Source organism: Esox lucius, chromosome 12 (assembly GCF_011004845.1).
Source record: "Esox lucius isolate fEsoLuc1 chromosome 12, fEsoLuc1.pri, whole genome shotgun sequence".
Classification (NCBI taxonomy): domain Eukaryota; kingdom Metazoa; phylum Chordata; class Actinopteri; order Esociformes; family Esocidae; genus Esox; species Esox lucius.
The window spans coordinates 21,922,076-21,941,107 of NC_047580.1; the positions used below are offsets into that span (position 1 = coordinate 21,922,076).

The 19,032-nt window shown below is 43.7% G+C and overlaps 1 protein-coding gene across 3 annotated transcripts in view; it reads right to left on the bottom strand.

Annotated features, from left to right (window-relative positions):
- The window catches only part of plxna1a (plexin A1a), a 166,602-nt gene that overhangs the window by 39,707 nt on the left and 107,863 nt on the right, over window positions 1-19,032 (bottom strand). For all 3 annotated transcript variants that reach the window (XR_002197567.2, XM_010891486.3, XM_010891487.3), the window contains exons 9-10: window positions 17,647-17,761; window positions 2,612-2,812 (exon numbers count right to left, since the gene is read on the bottom strand). Coding sequence is in view for 2 of the 3 variants with exons in the window: in XM_010891486.3 (XP_010889788.1) it covers window positions 2,612-2,812; window positions 17,647-17,761 (316 nt within the window). In the remaining variant the exon portion in view is untranslated. The remainder of the gene's footprint in view (window positions 1-2,611; window positions 2,813-17,646; window positions 17,762-19,032) is intronic.

Consider the following 19,032-nt stretch of genomic DNA (forward strand, 5'->3'; position numbering starts at 1 on the left):
ATGTCTCTCTCCTTCTCTCCTCTATGTCTCTCTCCTTCTCTCCTCAATGTCTCTCTCCTTCTCTCCTCAATGTCTCTCTCCTTCTCTCCTCTATGTCTCTCTCCTTCTCTCCTCAATGTCTCTCTCCTTCTCTCCTCTATGTCTCTCTCCTTCTCTCCTCTACGTTTCTCCCCCTCTCTCCTCTACGTTTCTCCCCCTCTCTCCTTTATGTTTCTCTCCTTCTCTACAGCTGTATCCAGGCTGTTCCCTCATCTCATTATGACCATCCTTTCCTCCTCACCCTCTAACACCATCTCTTCTCCTCCACTGGGGACCGTGGTGATCTGCCAGTCCTTCTACTGGACCACTGCAATTTATCATCATTTTATCAGCACAGGAACTAATTGGATCCTATCAAAGGCACCTGCCAGCCTCAGACCTGCTCATCCTGATGGTGAGAGGGGGGCTGCTGTCGGGAGATCCTGGACAAGATCTACTCTACTTTTCCCACTTCAATCATTGTTTTTCTTAACAAAGGGGAGTAAGCCCCAACCATCTCTCAGAGAAGAAGACAATGTGATGAAGGCTTGCGCGATAGGATCTCCGCTCCAAGCTCTCCATTGCCACTCACAATGCAATAGTATCGTGGAGCAACTCCAAAACAGGATATCAGCTAGCTAGTCAGACAATGCTCACCTCGCATCGAAAGGAACGCATGGTTTCGGATTGGATGGTCTAGACGATCCATTTTAATGGCCTTATACTTCTTCCCAAGGCGTACGTGCTCCGCACGATAAATATTAACCCTCCGGACCAATCCTCTGTGCATGCGTTACCTCTTCGACACACACACACACACACACACACAACCACACACACACTTATATAAACACACACACACGCACAAACACACGCACACTGTGGAGATGGATGGTAAACAGCAGGTGTTCTCTAGGTGTTCTCCACAGTGTAAACACCAGGGGCAGGATGAATGAGCGGCGTTCTCTGGTCTGTCGTCAGCAGAGGGCTAATAAACTCAATGATAATCCACAGCACACCACGGTGCTCCTCCCTTGTTTATTCAATCGATTAGTCGGGAGTCCGCCCGCCTCTCTCTGCACCCCCCCCCCCCCCCCCCCCCCCCCGCCCCAACGCATGTTCATGTTTTATTAACTCCCTCTGTTCTTGTTTCCGAGGGCGAGGAGGTCAATACACCTCAAGCACACGCCAACCACTAACTACTGCAGGTCTAATGAATAGAAGCTCATACGGGAGGCCCGCTGGTCAAGGCCGACTCGAGGCGCCGCAACATCCTTCTCAACTGCAGTTCTGGCTGCAGCTATACTCCGGCCTCAGTGAGAGAAGTGGACTTTAATGAGAGCACAATCAGGCTGGGCGACAGTGTGTTGAAGGACCCTGGGTCTCTGATGCCTGTCTGACAAGCTTGAAAAAGAAACAGTTTGTCTGACCGGCTCGGTGCTGCAGACCGTGGTGAATGTGTACCTAATGTTCCATAAATACGAAGACCTACACAGTGAACACGGCGCCCGTGCTTAAATTACATCCTGTTAAGGAACTCATAATTGGTACTATTTAACTGGTGTGATTGCACACATGGAAATGAACGGGACTAAAATTAGCATTGCATATTAAAATTGACAGCTTGCCTGGCTTGCTGAAAAGCCGTGGCAGTTACATGTTGCTATGTGTTGTCTTGCCTCTGCTAGCAACAGAACACTGACAAACTGTCTACCCGGAAATGGAGTAGGAGGAGAAGGACATTGGTGAAACCCTAAAGAGTGAAAAGGATCACAATGATGTCCAAACAACATTTGATGCATGAGGCATACAAGCCGCTACACTTTATCATGCTATTTGTTAGCATTAGACAGCAACACTGTTATCTTGGCCCTGATGATCCATTTGTTGTGTAGTGAGGCTGACTGTTCACACCAACATCGCTGTGTCTGCTGCTCATATGGAATGGAGAAATGGCGTGCCATTGGCTGAGTGGGCAGAGACTGTTGATTTGAAATGGCTGCGACAGCAAACAGTCGATAAAGGCCTCTTTAGTGAGACAGCTCTCCTCACACTCTTAGCTGCGTAATTAGCTTCCCTTCAGAAGCGCCAAGAGTTTCCCGAGTGAGAGGGGAAAGAGAGTACTATAATGACCATCAATAAATGAGCGCAGACGAGTGTCATGCCACTGTCAAACGCACTCTCCCTGTTAATGACTGCAGATGGGCGGCAGTCCGTTAAAGCGATTATACAGCTGTGTGTTTCATCAGGCCTGAATGGATGCTGCACAGTCTCCCAGGCTGAGAACCATGAACAAACCTACAGATGAACGTGAACAAAGGAGACAACAGAGGGAGGGAGTATAAGGCAGAAAATGGCTGAAAACGGCTGGCTCCATTTTTTTTTTCCCCACATAAAAAACAATTCAAAAGAACAGAAGTGTGAGGAGGGGGAATCATACAAGAGGTATGAGCAAGAAGACATGAAGAGAAAACATATAGAACTACATTCTGACAAAATGATAGGTGAATCGACCGGCAGTCACACAGAGCCAGGCTAAGACAGAGATGGTGTTGGGGTTTGGAGAGGGTCCGGGCACAGGGATGATACTCACAGACGTCTTCTGACACTGGATGCTGGTGCTGTTGAAGCGCAGGGCGGTGACACTGTAGGTGGCTCCCTGGATGTGGAAGATACATTCATAGTTCCTCTGGCCGGACTGGGGCTGGGGCAGGTTCTTAGCCAGTAGGGTGATGGGCTTCATCACACCCACAGGGATGTAGATCTGGCTGGATGGCAGGATCTGGGGACACTCCTGGGGAACAGGGAAACACGACCTGGTTAGCCCCGCTCTTTTCAGGCGGAGCAAGTTTCGATCGTTCTTGATTAAATTAGCTATTTGACAGCCGGAGGGAGGACAATGCAGTATGACTGGACAGTGCAGAGTCAGAGGCAGTGCTGAGACTCTGTCATGTGGATGTACAGAGACTTTCTAAGTCTTTATGTACAGTGAAATTAGACAGCACAGAGTAATACAACAGAAAACCAGTTGGAAGACAGAGGAATGTTCTGGATCTTATGATGTCATGAAATCTCCCCGTCTGCTCTGGTAAACAAGCATAGTACTGTTGGGAAGGTGGGCCTATGAGGTGGCAAAGTGATTAGCGACCACATAGTTAGTTGCCATGCCAACCGATTAGCAAGTCAGTGAAAAAAAATTGGGAAAAAGCTGAAGCTATTCAAGTGTTTTTGCCATTTAAAGGTTTTGGCAGGAATGTGTTGTGTGGAAGCCAACAGGGAATGGGCTAAATAGTCAGTCTAGTGGGAAATGCAGCCAGGGCTTTCTAGTCTCCTTTCTTGGCCTTGACCCCTTTGTGTCCAACATGAGGGCAATGGAGCAGGCAGGACTATGGCAGTGGGCTGCTAAAGAAGCACAGACCTGAATGGAAGACCAGCTGATACAAACACATTTGTAATGCCCCCCTCCCCCCGTTGGCTTAACTTGGCCAAGGAAAAATATGTTTGTTGATTTAGTTGCATTTAACTAATCATTGTCACCCTCTCCCACACAAGAATTAACAACCTTTCTCTTTCTATTAAAATGAGTCAATGCCAAAAAGATCTACTAACAAGCCAAGCCCATACACAAGACTGGGCAAAGATTCTCTGTCTCTCTCCCTCTCTTCTTCTCTATGTCTGTCTTTTCTATCCCTCTGTCCCTTTCTTCTTCTGGGCAAAGCTAAAATAAAGAAAATAATTGCCTGGATAATTACATAAAAAATAGTTGTATAGACATTTGAGGAATCACTTAAAATGGACTGTGGAAAAGTGTTCTGTGGTCAGACTAATCAAAATTTGAAGTTAATTTTGGAAAACTGGGATGCCATGTCATTCCGGACTAAAGAGGACAAGGACAACCCAAGTTGTTATCAGCGCTCAGTTCAGAAGCCTGCATCTCTGATGGTATGGGGTTGCATGAATGCGTGTGGCATGGGCAGCCTACACATCTGGAAAGGCGGCATCAATGCTGACAGTTATATCCAAGTTCTAGAACAACATATGCTCCCATCCAGACGTTGTCTCTTTCAGGGAACACCTTGCATTTTCCAACATGACAATGCCAGACCACATACTGTATGCATTCATAAACTTGAGCAACTTGTCTCCTCAGTCCCCAGACGTTTGCAGTCTGTTATAAAAAGAAGAGGGGATGCCACACAATGGTAAACATGGCCTTGTCCCAACTTTTTTGAGATGTGTTGATGCCATGAAATTTAAAATCAACTTATTTTTCCCTTAAAGTGATACATTTTCTCAGTTTAAACATTTGATATGTCATCTATGTTGTATTCTAAATAAAATATTGAAATTTGAAACTTCCACATCATTGCATTCGGTTTTATTCACAATTGTACAGTGTCCCAACTTTTTTGGAATCGGGTTTGTATAACCCATGGTCTAAATGACTCATATAATACAATACTTTAAGGTTCAATGATTAAAAAAAATCAGACAAAAAACACAGAGAACAGACAAAACAAGACACTCACAGACAGCACAAAACAAAATGTATTATTTGAAACACAGGTGCTATTCCCTTGGAGGTTTTAGTGGATATTGGGCCTGGCAAGGTCTGCCATGTCCCTTCGGTGTAGTAGACTAAACAAAAGCAGCGTACAGAATATTTAGCATATATATATATATATATATATATATATATATCTATATATATATATCTATATATATATCTATATATATATCTATATATATATCTATATATATATCTATATATATATATATATATATATATATATATACACACTCAGCTAAAGGATTATTAGGAACACCTGTTCAATTTCTCATTAATGCAATTAACTAATCAACCAATCACATGGCAGTTGCTTCAATGCATTTAGGGGTGTGGTCCTGGTCAAGACAATGTCCTGAACACCAAACAGAATGTCAGAATGGGAAAAAAAGGTGATTTAAGCAATTTTGAGCGTGGCATGGTTGTTGGTGCCAGACGGGCCGGTCTGAGTATTGCACAATCTGCTCAGTTACTGGGATTTTCACGCACAACCATTTCTAAGAATGGTGTGAAAAGAGAAAAACCTCCAGTATGCGGCAGTCCTGTGGGCGAAAATGCCTTGTTGATGCTAGAGGTCAGAGGAGAATGGGCCGACTGATTCAAGCTGATAGAAGAGCAACTTTGACTGAAATAACCACTCGTTACAACCGAGGTATGCAGCAAAGCATTTGTGAAGCCACAACACGCACAACCTTGAGGCGGATGGGCTACAACAGCAGAAGACCCCACCGGGTACCACTCATCTCCACTAGAAGTAGGAAAAAGAGGCTACAATTTGCACGAGCTCACCAAAATTGGACAGTTGAAGACTGGAAGAATGTTGCCTGGTCTGATGAGTCTCGATTTCTGTTGAGACATTCAGATGGTAGAGACAGAATTTGGCGTAAACAGAATGAGAACATGGATCCATCATGCCTTGTTACCACTGTGCAGGCTGGTGGTGTAATGGTGTGGGGGATTTTTTAATGGCACACTTTAGGCCCCTTAGTGCCAATTGGGCATCGTTTAAATGCCACGGCCTACCTGAGCATTGTTTCTGACCATGTCCATGCCTTTATGACCACCATGTACCCATCCTCTGATGGCTACTTCCAGCAGGATAATGCACCATGTCACAAAGCTCGAATCATTTCAAATTGGTTTCTTGAACATGACAATGAGTTCACTGTACTGAAATGGCCCTCACAGTCACCAGATCTCAACCCAATAGAGCATCTTTTGGGATGTGGTGGAACGGGAGCTTCGTGCCCTGGGTGTGCATCCCACAAATGTCCATCAACTGCAAGATGGTATCCTATCAATATGGGCCAACATTTCTAAAGAATGCTTTCAGCACCTTGTTGAATTAATGCCACGTAGAATTAAGGCAGTTCTGAAGGCGAAAGGGGGTCAAACACAGTATTAGTATGGTGTTCCTAATAATCCTTTAGGTGAGTGTATATCACAATTACACGTAACACCTCTGAAAATACATATCATGTAATACTCCCAAGGTTTACTTACAAGTCATGTACAATCAGAGCATGTCTGACATACCACTCTGGAGGATTACATAAAGCTAAACTGGTAAAATAGTTTAGCTTTAGCAACCACTAATCTACACTATAAATAATCAAGGTCCTCCCTATTCATTTTACAACGCTAATCTTTTTACCTCTGCTTTAATTTTCTCTCTCCACCACTAACTCATCTCCTCTTGTCTTGCTAACTGAACTCCACAATGGCTGTTTATGCAGTGCTTACAATGCAGCACTGATGGAAAATGCTTATAAAATGAAAGTGGATGCAAGTGAGTTCGATATAAGAGATTGCATTTTTTTTTTTTTATGCTATTTTGATAAGACAAAAGCGTGAGATTATTGAAATACCAATTGTGATTTGAAAGCTCTAGCCAGGGTCAGGCCACCCAAATCAGGGACAGTCTCACATCTGGCCACACAAAAGCAAACAAAATTCATAAGTCTATAATTTACAGGCTCGTTCCACAGAAAGATATGAAGTAGAGATATCGCCAGACCCATGACCAGAATGGCCTGAGTGACAGCAGCAGAGAGACCTGTTCATTATACCGGGAGCTGGATAAGTTTCTAGGCACATGCCACAGCTCCACATGTGATACATCTACATTCAAGTCATTCAGCAGAGCCATCGTTCTGTAAGAGAGGATCAAATGTCAAAGAAGTAGAAGTGCTGTTGTTTCAGGTTCACCGACTTCATCCGAAAACCTCTTCTTCTGGGGTGTTGCTTCAGGTGGCATAGTGCCGATTGTCATGTACAAGATGGGATTTTATATAAGGTGCAATTATTTTCTGTGTGACTTGAATATTAACTTGTCAACATCTAGTTACCAATATGATGTTACCAAAATCACCCAGGTTATCACTCGACCAACTACAATATATCACAACTCCTTTGGATCTCAGACATCAACTTACATCGATCACACCTTCATGAACGCTGCAGAAGCTCGCTAGAAAGTCCTATTAGTCGTAGTGAGCACCACACTGAAGACATCACAAATAAAGACAAAGTATCAAAGGCTGGGCCTAAAGTTATTCATAAGTATATAACAATTCACAGGATATAAATCTATTGATGTTGGCCTGCTGTGTATTTGTGGAATTGCTGTTGATCATGATGACAAACAGGCACCTGTTACGAAACTGGCTGTGAGTACATTTGAAGCCCCCTGGTTTTGATGATTGATTGAAAGAACGTGTGGTTCAAACAAATGATGCAATCATTCTGGAAAACAAGCCAGGCTGTTGAGCTGATTGGTTGACATAATGTCAACTGAGCAATGTTGAGTATAAATTTAACAAGAATAATGAATGACGCTAACAAAAAAAGAAAACCAACATATGTCTGTATGAAATAATAAAGAGAAGAAAGAGAAGGATTATGGTTTTGAACTTGGCAAAGGTGTTTAGAGTAGAAGATAAAAAAGTTATTATGGTTACCAATCAATACAGAGAAGCCACTGGGTAATTCTGAAGCAAAGCTCTTCAGAATAGTAGAAGACTATTTACCATGTCTTTAACCAAAGCCCTAAGGAGTGTATGTGATTCCCCAACCAAGGGAGTTAAGTAATTCCACTACCTAAAAACAGTAAAGCACAATTTGCAGGCTCTCAAAGCCAACCAATCAATTTGCTACTGCCCCTTGATAAAAGATGTGTCTGAACAAATATGAAGAAATCTAAAAGGCAAAAAAAACACATTCACTGCCAACTTTTAGCATGCATATAGGAATAGGCACTCAACATGTAATGCATTGTAATGATGACTGCCTAAACAAAAGGGCTAAAAATGTTGGAAGACTCTGGGAGCGCTCTGCTTCCTGGTGGCCTTAGCATCCCATGGACAACCAGGCCAGGCTGGGTAACTGAGGAGTAGCAGTCGAGTAAGGAGCTAGGGCGACCAGAGAGATTAAGATCCATTTGCTTCTGTCAAAAGGGAGTGACAAGTGGGAACAGAAGATACAAATATCGGTACAGCTGGTTGGATACAGTGATATGACTGGTTGGATATGAGTGATAGAGTGATCGTGTTATGGCAATAGGAATCCCTCTGTAGCCCCCGGATAAAGAATTCTCCTCTGGTTATTGGTTGTTTATGAAAGAAAAGGGGCGTTTCATTTTGGACCCGGCCTTGTTCACAAGTGTTACCTATATGTTTGAGTTATGGACTGTTTTGTTGTTATATGCAGTTGCCGCAACCCCTAACAACTCTTTATAGCTAAGTTAAAATGAATCTACAGGATTTGCCTCAGGATAACAGCAAGCTATTAGCGAATAGCTGAAATGGATTGACTACTATGGAGGAGAAGGAACTTTGAGGTACAGACAATGAATAAATAGGGTTGTTCCATTATCCTTTGATACCAATACTCTCAAAATATTCATGGAAACGTTGGTCTCTTTAATCATTATTAATGTTCGCTCAGCATTGTTTCCCTGGTCTGCAGGCTCATTTGTATATCAGTTTATTCTTTGCTTAACCAGCGTTAAATTAAGCGCAGGTAATGACTTGAAATTGCAATTTGAATCAGAGGACAGCATGCAAAAAACCCACAAAAATCATTGGATGTAATGGAATTGGGTGATACCTATTCTCCTCTCGATTGGCACAAACCCAAATAGCGAAACAAGAATAATGGGGCTTGTGAATGGATCCCCAGTCGTAAAGCGGCAGAGAGAGTGGAGAATCAATTCCAGGCGGACTGCTCTGAGCCTGAACGAGACGTTGTGCTGGTGGCTAGGCAGCCATTTGGTTAAGTATGCACCTCACACAGGTGGTGAACAGACAAGCGTAAACAACATGCGTAATGAACTACCTCCAACCTGTGATGGGGACTGACTTCAGGAAGAAAACAGGAGTAAAGTTATGAGTGTGTCCTCGTGTGCGGTCATGTGGTAATCAGACACTAGGATGAAAAAGTTGAACAGTCGTCCTCTTTCCACCCGCTCAGTGGTGTGATGACGTTGGCTTTGTAGCGTGGGTCAGATCTGCGGTTGAACAGAAACAGACGGACACAGAGCTAACGGTGACTCCCGGTCTCGACACTCTGGCTCCACCTGTGCCTACACATGGTGCGTTGGTCTGGATTGGAGGAATGCAGACACCAAGAGTGCTGGATCAGCACTGCGGGCCAAGACAGAACCACATCCTGCAGCTCTCAGCACCCAGCCCAGCCAAAACTAACCATCAGGCCCAGACAGTGCCATCCAGCTGGGAGCCAAAGACAGGCAGCAGCCTCCGCAACCTGTGGTTCTCATTACCAGACAGAGCCAGGAGACAAAGACCCGCCACGTAAAGAACGGAACTGATGATGTGCACAAGTGGAGGGCAAAAGTAAGAACAAAAAAATAAGAACAAAAGAGAGAAACTATTTCATTACCAGTCCTGACAGGTGTTGAAACAGAGTTGAAAGTGCGTATCAGATTGTACTCTAGCGAAGTACAATGGAACAATGGTTTACCAGGGGGATTCCTTTGAAGTGGTTTCTCTCTTATTGTTTCACTGCTTTATTTCCTTTGAAATGACAGGGAGACAGCTTGTGTGAGCTGGGGGTTCCAGTTGAGGTTAGCTGTGCTCTCCCCGCCCCCACCGCCCTGATGCTGGATGTAAGTCAGAGGTGAGATACGGCCCTGGGAGTCGCACAACCGTTTATTAAGGTGGGAACGAGAGTCAGGGGGAATGTCAGGGGTTCACCAAATGGGAGAGTGTTTTGTTGATTATTTGTGTTGCCCTCCGCCCTCGGGGGAAGGACCAGGCTGGATCTCCGGGAGTGAGAGAGGCAGAGTTTCCAGCGGTCCCTGCTCCTAAACACCAATCTAACCCGGGGTGTCAGGGTTGGGAGTCAGGGCCCTGCAGAAGAACCTGTCTCGAGGGCAAAAAAGGAAGAAAGCATAAGGAGTCGGCCAGCAGCAGATAAAGATGAGTGGGTTTTCTGGCTCCAGACTCATCAGGACTTCTCTCATATCTTCCTCTTAGTGCTAGCCTGGCCCTGGCAGCTTTGTAGAGCTTGCTAGTCTGGTGTTTGTTTTGCTGAAACGCAGCCTCCAGCTATGCCCCCTCTGGCAACGGAGTTGTGTTAGCATTTGATTTTCCCCTAGCTGTGCAACACGGCTGAGGTTGCAGTCTCAGAACATTAAGCAGGACCTACATAACAAACAGCAGAATGAGAGTGTGTGTGAGATGTCGAGAAAGAGAAACAGAGAGAGCAACACAAAGACAGTCACACGTCCCCGCTGTCTGCCGCAATAGGGATCTCCTCTAACTGCTGTGAGATCGTTGCTGGGGAGTTTGGGGGGGGGGGGGGGGTGGGGGTTCTGGTAAGTTATGTACATCATTTCATTTCCCAGGGGTCCTGCATTAGATGATGTCCTCATGGGATGCTGGGGAGTTCTTCTGCGGGGCGTTGCCTAGTGACTGTGGCCCGGGCCAAACCGGGCCCCCTGGACAATTCCGGTCCATGATGAAGGATCGGGGGGGAGGGGGGGGGGGGCGCTGAGAAACAAAGGGGTTTGATAGATGACCAGCTTTGTGACTGACAGAGGGGTCTGCTGTGCAGTGGGGCAAAGAAAGGCAAGTGTGGAGAGTAGAGAACTAGAGAGCGACCTGATGGATTAACGATACAGCCCAGTGAACTGGCCCGCTAGGAAGGAGCAGAACCCACATCGACCAGCGCCACGCACACCCAGCCAACACACCAAGGGAAATGGGAGTGGGACAGAGAGGAAGTGCTAAAAAGGGCTCCGAAATGATGACTACATCTCCTGAGGGAGAGCGGACGGAGAAGCGGTGAAGAATATGATCTCACTCTACGTTTTGCAGGGTTTTGTGCAAGCCAATAAACATCCCTATAGATCTCTGCTAAGAATACTGTGCCGACAGGTCATTGGGGCCAGCGAGCAGCATATCATATCCATCAACCAAGCCGAACCCTCTGAGTGATTCTAGGCCTGGCAGCCGTCCCTGCAGAACGGAGTAGTGGCTCGCTGGCCTCTTCATTTGGACAGAGCCGAGCTGTTTACAGCCAAACACAATGGAGCTCTGGGCTTTGTTTATCTGAGACGGTCCTGCCTGCTTCTGTCACACTGTATCTGGGCTGAATGCGGAGACATGAATAATTGTGATAAGGCAACACTTTGCAGATCGATGGAAGCTTTCACAACCAACTCCCCGGAGTTTGTGTTACTGTAGATACACCAGATAAACACACAGAACGCTATATCTGATGCTGGGAAACACTGAGCTGGCTCAGACAATATATAATGTGTTGTGTTTAGGTCCATCAGATAACATGGCAACAACAATCTAGCTATTCACAGCCATATATGTATATACTGAATGATATTAAGTAATCGTGTAATTATATAACTTTATAAATTCAATTCAACACTACTGTTGTTTGCTCCTTGGGGTTTAAGGCCGGGTGTCTCTGTAAAGCACTTTGTGACAACTGCTGTTGTAAAAAGGGCTTTATAAATAAATTTTGATTGATTGATTGATTGATTGATAACTATGACATGCAATAAAAAAACACCTGTTGGCCTGTAAGAACCAAGTTCCCAAGGTCTTAGTCTTGTGGTGGGACACATTGATAGGACTACGTTTGATAAGACACTACGAGTCTCTCAGAGGTGCTCGGCGGTTAAATGAAAGGGACTTTGAACCATGAAAAGGCTTTTGGAGTGTCCGCCCACTCCGGAGCCCTAATGTGGAGGAGCGTGGAGAGAAGAGCCCAGAGAGCTGAGGAAATGAGATATGCACACTTGCAAACACCTTGGGGAAATCTGATATATAGTCTCAGGTAGCGTCTACACAACTTATTATCTTCCCCGCAATTAATACTGTCATTTGATACGATATTGTACAAAATATATAGAAGAGCTCAGCACCAAACATGAAACATGACCACTGACCACACATTTTGCTGAGGCTGCAAAGGGAGTTTCAGAGTCAGTACTTTCTGTAAAGGGGAAAACTAGGACATCCGCATTAAATGAGTAGGAATAATTAACGAGAAAATAAAGGAAGTGGAGCTGGCCGTGATGGTGTCATTGGACCAAACCCCATATGAAGAAGCCTTCACTAGGATCTCAACCCCTCTATGTAAAATTCATCCCTCGCCTCCATTAGGAGGACAGACGCTGAGGCATCTGGAAATGAAGATTTAATACACTTTGAATAATTAAAGTAGGCGCAGATCAGTGGCAGGCTTGGATCCCTACGCGGGAGGCAGCGCCAGGGAGTGCCAGAAAGAGGGCAGCCTGGTACTCGGTTGCCCCTGCCAGGGAATGCTTCAGAGGGGTTAGCCTGATGCCAGAGTCCCAGCACAGCAGGTAGACCCACATCCAACGATGGTAAGAGACCATGTGATTTTGCCCGCTTTTGGTAATTGACATTGCTAATTAATTCATTAAAAGCTACAACCTCACATGCTTGTCCCATCCTGTAAGGTTGGCTGCAGCAGTGACAGAGTTGGCTGGCCTGTTCTAAGCAGAGACGCTGGGGATAGAGAAAGCCCAAGTTAAGCAGGGCTGAGAGTTGAAGTTGGGGTTCTTTGGCAGGTGTTCTCCTCCCTTGCCGGGTCACAGTCTGTTTACTGTAGCACTACTGTAGCAAACCAAGACACTGTTGAACATACTTCCTCTAATGTGGTGGGGAAGTGTGTGGGGGGGGGGGGTGGGGGGCTAGGGCGGTGGTGGTCTGTGGGAGAAATGCTTTTAAAACACCAAAGAGACGAGAGAGGAAGGTGATAAAAACACCTGACAGCCAGATAAGACAAACTGTATTGAGGTAAGGAAGGAATTAGTCTTGGCAGACATGGAGGAGAAAGAGGCAGCACTGAAGATGCCTGTCTAAATGCATTAATACAGAAATTAGGACAGGGAGCGAATCCGACTTTGTATTATAAGCAGAAATGTAATACATATACATTTTCCAGGCTTTATCATGAACACCTACTTCATCAAACATCCAAATCTATAGATTCTCTGTCATTGCAATCAATGAAAATACACATGAACAACAAGGCAGGCCAAAGCTGGCACAGTGTGATTGCTTAGTCAAATGCCTACATCTCCCCCTCTAGAGCAGTTAATGTGGGTGGTTGAAGGAGAACAAATCTGCACATTACCTCTGTCGTTTTGATGCATCTTCTAATTAGTTACAAAAAGACAAATGTTAGTTCATCCAGACATCTCCATGTTTACATCAGTACAACCAAAGCTGCTCTAATGGTTATGCATTGTAGAAGGGAAATAAGCAGTGTATTATTCTCTATTTCTGTAGCGATCTTCTAGTCTGGTCACCAGTTTATTTAGCTAGCATTCTACTCCCTGTACTCCATATCATTTACAAATGTGGCAATTACGCAGAGCACATAATATAGTGTAGGCTAAACAGATGCTCTCATTAGAGAACACCATGTGAACTGATGTTTGATAAAATGATGGGAAACCAAAACATACTATTCTTTATCTTACAAATGTGATTGCCGACATTGAGGACATGCTTGTTTATTTATTTGTTATGACAGGTTTCTCCAAGTTCCATTCATCACTTTGACCAAGATATTTAAATGTTTTGTGCTCACAGAACCTAAAGTTACCATAGACTCTGTGATTCTACATTTTGCCTGCACAGCTGTAGTAACATGTAAAACTGTACATTTCAAACTGAACTACTTGGAAGAAAGTCATCCGGGCAGTTTCCAATAATGAAATCATAACATACTTCATAACTACCACTTCATCCTTAGGAAGCACAACACATCTCACACTGGCACTTACACATGTACCTAAAACTAATGCTACTACATTTCATATTATGAAAATGTTTATGAAAATGTCGTGACAATGTTTGTAGTCAAAATAGGCTAAATACACAAAGCATGCGCAGACACAGGCATTCATTCTCAAGCAGTGTATGAGGTGTGAGGTCCATTTGTACATACAGAAAGTACGCCTTCTCAAATAGTAGACACGTTCCTTCACAATACGAACATGTCGATTGGACATGAAATGATTTATTTAAAACAAAAGCATTTGTCGGTATTCCAGGTTTCGAAAACTGAACAGTACGAATGAGCTGATCCATTCTGTGAGCAGGCAAAAACAGTTTCCTGATGCCATCTAAGCCCAGCCCAAATGTAACTTAGATGTTCTAATATTTGAGGCCAACTCCTCAGTTGTCTTCTGTATATCATCTATAATTATATTTGTTCACAAAACACACATCAAAGGACACATCCTGTTAATGACTCCAAGAAGAGTCGTTAATAACCCAATTTAAGCTGGATAATAGCAAATTACAACATAACTAGGCTACTAGTATGTTTAGAGATCCAATATAGTGCTGGCTCTCACCGATCCCTCAGAATCTCACAGAACAAAGTACAAGACACAGTTTTTAGGTATGCATTAGTAAAAGGTCTAAAACAGAAGTTCTCAGTGTCGTTTTGCTCATGGGAACTGCATATCACCGTAAACATGTCTTCAGGAACACCAGAAATAACATACACTTTTTTTCCTGCAATTTGTTATTACTGTTATTACAAAGTGGGTTGTGTGAAACACTGCTATTAATCATACCATTTTGTTAAATTAAAACATTTATTTTGTATGAAAATAAACATGGACCAACATACCCCACTATTTGTAATTAACTATTTGTCCGCAGACCAAAGGTTAAAGACCACTAGTCTACCAGAGTGTGTTCTCTGGAAAACACTAGAAAAGTGTTCACATAGAGTGAATAAACTATTACTCAAGCAATTTTCTGCCTGGTTGGATTTAATGTGATCTTTTGTTTATTGGCTGCCAGGCGGATGTTGATGTATACATTTGATTTGCAAATGTTACCCATTACATTGGTGAACTTGGTTACAACACTGGTGTGACAAATATGAGACATTTATTTTGGCCTACCAGTGGGTACACAGATAACAGTTGAGTGTGACTCGGCAATAGAGTGATAATGGAATATGTCTCAGTGACATATTTACATATTACGTCAATTTCTTTTGTTATTTTCCACTAAAAACGTGCTCCATTAAATCAATTGTTTCATAATCATTTTGGGTTCAACTTACTGTTTCAATTCTCGAAAAAGGTGTATGCAGAGTTCTTCAAAAGAAGAGAAAAATGGTGACATTGGCATTGTATAATACCAATGTTTTTTTTTATCTGTGTTTAACAAGCCTATTGATACAGACTGTCCATGTTACCATGGTAACCAATGCAGAAAATATCAGTACAAGGAGAACAGAGTGAGTGTGTGTGGTTTGTTTGGTTGGATTACACTGCAGCTCAGGGGGAATAACAAGCTGTCTGATTGACGTTCTTACCATCAGTAGGCTACCACTACTGATGGCATTCATTCAACCATTTCGACAAACCCGCTACACAACCAAACCTCAGTTCACATGTTGCCTCTACACTCTCCCCCCCCACACACATGAGGCATATACCACGAAAACAACCCTCCCACCGCAGCCCCTCCACCATGTTCATAACTGAACGCCAAATGTTCTTCTCTGAGATTAGACACTTTGCAGAGTGTCCGCTGGAGCTTTGTAGGCAGTGAAAGAGCAGGCCTTGGTTTTACTGTAAGAGAATGTTAATCCATGTAATTTCCTCTTTGAAGTGAGAGAGAGAGGGCGAGAGAGAGCATGTGTAGCACGGCGCGCAGCGGCGGCTCCAGCTACGCTGAGGAGATAAAAGCTGCGGCCCGTAATTGGATTGAGGTAGGATACCTCATGACCAATTAATATCATAAATAAAGCGCAACGTAAACCAGACGCATGGGAAAGGTGTTTCGCTGCCGTGGAGATAAGAAGCCAGCGTCTGCTCACAGCCAAGACAAAGACATGTACACATCAGGCACATTCAGAGATGCTCCCAGCACTGAACATCAGAACACAGTGTCTGAGCAGATAGCTCAGGGTTTCACCTCCCCCAGGTCACTCGACATGGCTGCAAATGGGAATTTACACTTTTAAATAGTGATTGTCACAGGGATCAGTGGGCTGGGAGATTAAGGTTTAGAGGGGAAAGTAGAATGTGTTTGTTTGTTACAGTTGGTGTATGTGTGTGTGTGTGTGTGTGTGTGAGTGAATTTGGGTTTCTTTGTAAATGTTTGTACGTACAGTGTGTGTGTGTGTGTGTGTGTGTTTTATGCAGGGTGCCCTCTGCCAGCAAACAGTTCACTCTTGTACAGCACCACAGAGCGTGCACTTGGCGGTAAGGCAGAGAGAGAGAGAAACTGAGAGAGAGGGAGAAGAGAGAGAGAGAGAGAGAGAGAGGGCGAAGAGAGAGAGAGAGAGAGAGAAAGAGAGACAGAGAGAGGGAAAGAGAGAGAGAGACAGAGAGAGAGAGAGACAGAGAGAGAGACAGAGAGAGGGAAAGAGAGAGAGAGAGACAGAGAGAGAGACAGAGAGAGACAGAGAGAGAGAAAGAGAGAGAGAGACAGAGAGAGAGAGACAGAGAGAGAGAGAGACAGAGAGAGAGAGCATAGGTATGAGATTGATATTGGTTTTCATGCAAATCTAACATTTGGAATTGTAGAACACGATACAATTTGCATAGTCATTCACCCTGGCCTGTTTATAAGTGCATAAATCCAGGGCTGGTTTTATTTAAACAGCTGCTGCCATGCCACTCATAGCATCCCTGGCACAGACAGTGTGGCAAGACAATACCAAGAGCCCAGCTGGGGGCTACTGGAAATCAGCCAGCATGTGGATCACGCCCATCAACAAGATATGTGTGTATGTGTGCTTGTTTGTCTGTTAGTTGGTTTGTGTGTGTATGTGTGTGTGTGTGCATCTAAGTGTCACAGTGGGTGGGTATGTCACCGACTGGCAGGCTTCATTCACAAAATGTGTTAAGAGTACATGGTTGTTAGAGATGGTTGTTACAGAGGTGGACAGCAGAGATGAATGGTTGTTACGGAGTTGGACAGCAGAGATGGTTGTTACAGTGATGGACAGCAGAGATGGTTATTACAGTGATGGACAGCAGAGATGGTTATTACAGTGATGGACAGCAGAGATGGTTGTTACAGAGATGGACAGCAGAGATGGTTGTTACAGAGGTGGACAGCAGAGATGAATGGTTGTTACAGAGTTGGACAGCAGAGATGGTTGTTATGGAGATGGACAGCAGAGATGGTTGTTACAGTGATGGACAGCAGAGATGGTTGTTACAGTGATGGACAGCAGAGATGGTTGTTACAGTGATGGACAGCAGAGATGGTTGTTACAGTGATGGACAGCAGAGATGGTTGTTAAAGAGATTGACAGCAGAGACGTTTGTTACAGAGATGGACAGCAGAGATGGTTGTAACAGAGATGGACAGCAGAGCAGATTTGGACAGCAGAGATGGTTGTTGCAGAGATGGTTGTAATAGAGAGACAACAAAAGCAGTTGTAGAGAGACAGTAGATGTGTTTTTATACAGAGGCTGCAGAGATGGCTGTTGTAGAGAGACAGTAAAACATTTTTTTTTACATAGATACAGCAGAGAGAGTGTGACAGTGGGGATCTCTCACCTCAGACACATTGACACGGCCTTCCTGGAAAGAACAGTCGTTGGCGTTTTGGGTGCACATGTGGCGATATTTACACCAGTGGCAGGGGAATAATCCATTTACACATGACAGACACCTGCACTCAGAGTTGTATAGATTGAGAGACAGAGGGAGAGAAAGAGAGAGAAGAAGTCACTGCAGACAATGTTAAGCAAATAAACACAACAAAAACACATTAACTGGTTGGTCTTGTTCAACAACCTCCTCTCTCTCTAACATTGTGATTTTCTGACCACCATCAATATTTATTTCCATACTGAAGAGGCTGGTTGAATGGGAGGTGGATGGAAATGAAAGAGATAAAAGACTGATTGAAACAAGTGATTGTCGACCATTCATCCTTTATCAACAGCTACTGAGAGGTAGAGAGGAAAAGAGATAGACCGAAATAGACAGGGAACGGGTAGTCAACTGACCTGTCATTGATTCTTTAATCTAGTACTCTCCTAATCGTATGTAGACTAGGACACCCTGCTCCACAGGATAAGTCTAATCTCAAATGATTGAAAAAAAAAGATTTCTTCTATGGGCCTATAAACACGTCAAACTCAAGACAGAGGATATAGCTGTGGTGCAGCACACAGTCAATCAGTTTCATACATGCATGGCCCCATCCACCCACAGCCAATCAAAAACAGTCCAACCAGTCACTGGATCCCTTGTACAGTACATACTGTATGGGTAGAACATCACTACACAGAGTACATGCCAGCAGAACAACACCAGCAGAACAACACCAGCAGAACAACACCAGCAGAACAGTTCAGGCCCGCCCTGTAACCCCCTACGTTTTTGAAGCATGTCAATGGAAAAACATTTAAAAAAACTGAAATAGTTCAGTAAATCATGGACCTACACATATAATCTCAGGTCAATCTGCCTTACAGTTTACAAGTTCAATTTTGAAGGATTTCCCCAACCAAAAACAATTAGTACTTGATATGTTCTTGAGACAAATTATCTGTATTTGGTTCTTATCATTTGCACAAAAAAAACATTAAGAATGATCAGTTTCTTTTTAATCAAAACTTTATATAAATGTTTCACTAAATTACCACTTCAGGGTAGGCTCTTAATACTGGTACACAAACTCATTAAGATAAATTCTCTTGGTGATTTGTCCAATTAAGTCATTTAACAATCATTTAAAAGCAACATTAGAATACAACACAGCCCTTGAGGACACAACTAGTTTCTTAATTAAACATGTGACCCAGTTAATTGATCAATCAACCCCTAGAATAGATGGGGCTCCACCTTAAACACCAGGATAGACCAATAAGCAAGCAAGCAAGCACATTTATTTATATAGCACAATTCATACATAGAAGCAATTCAATGTGATTA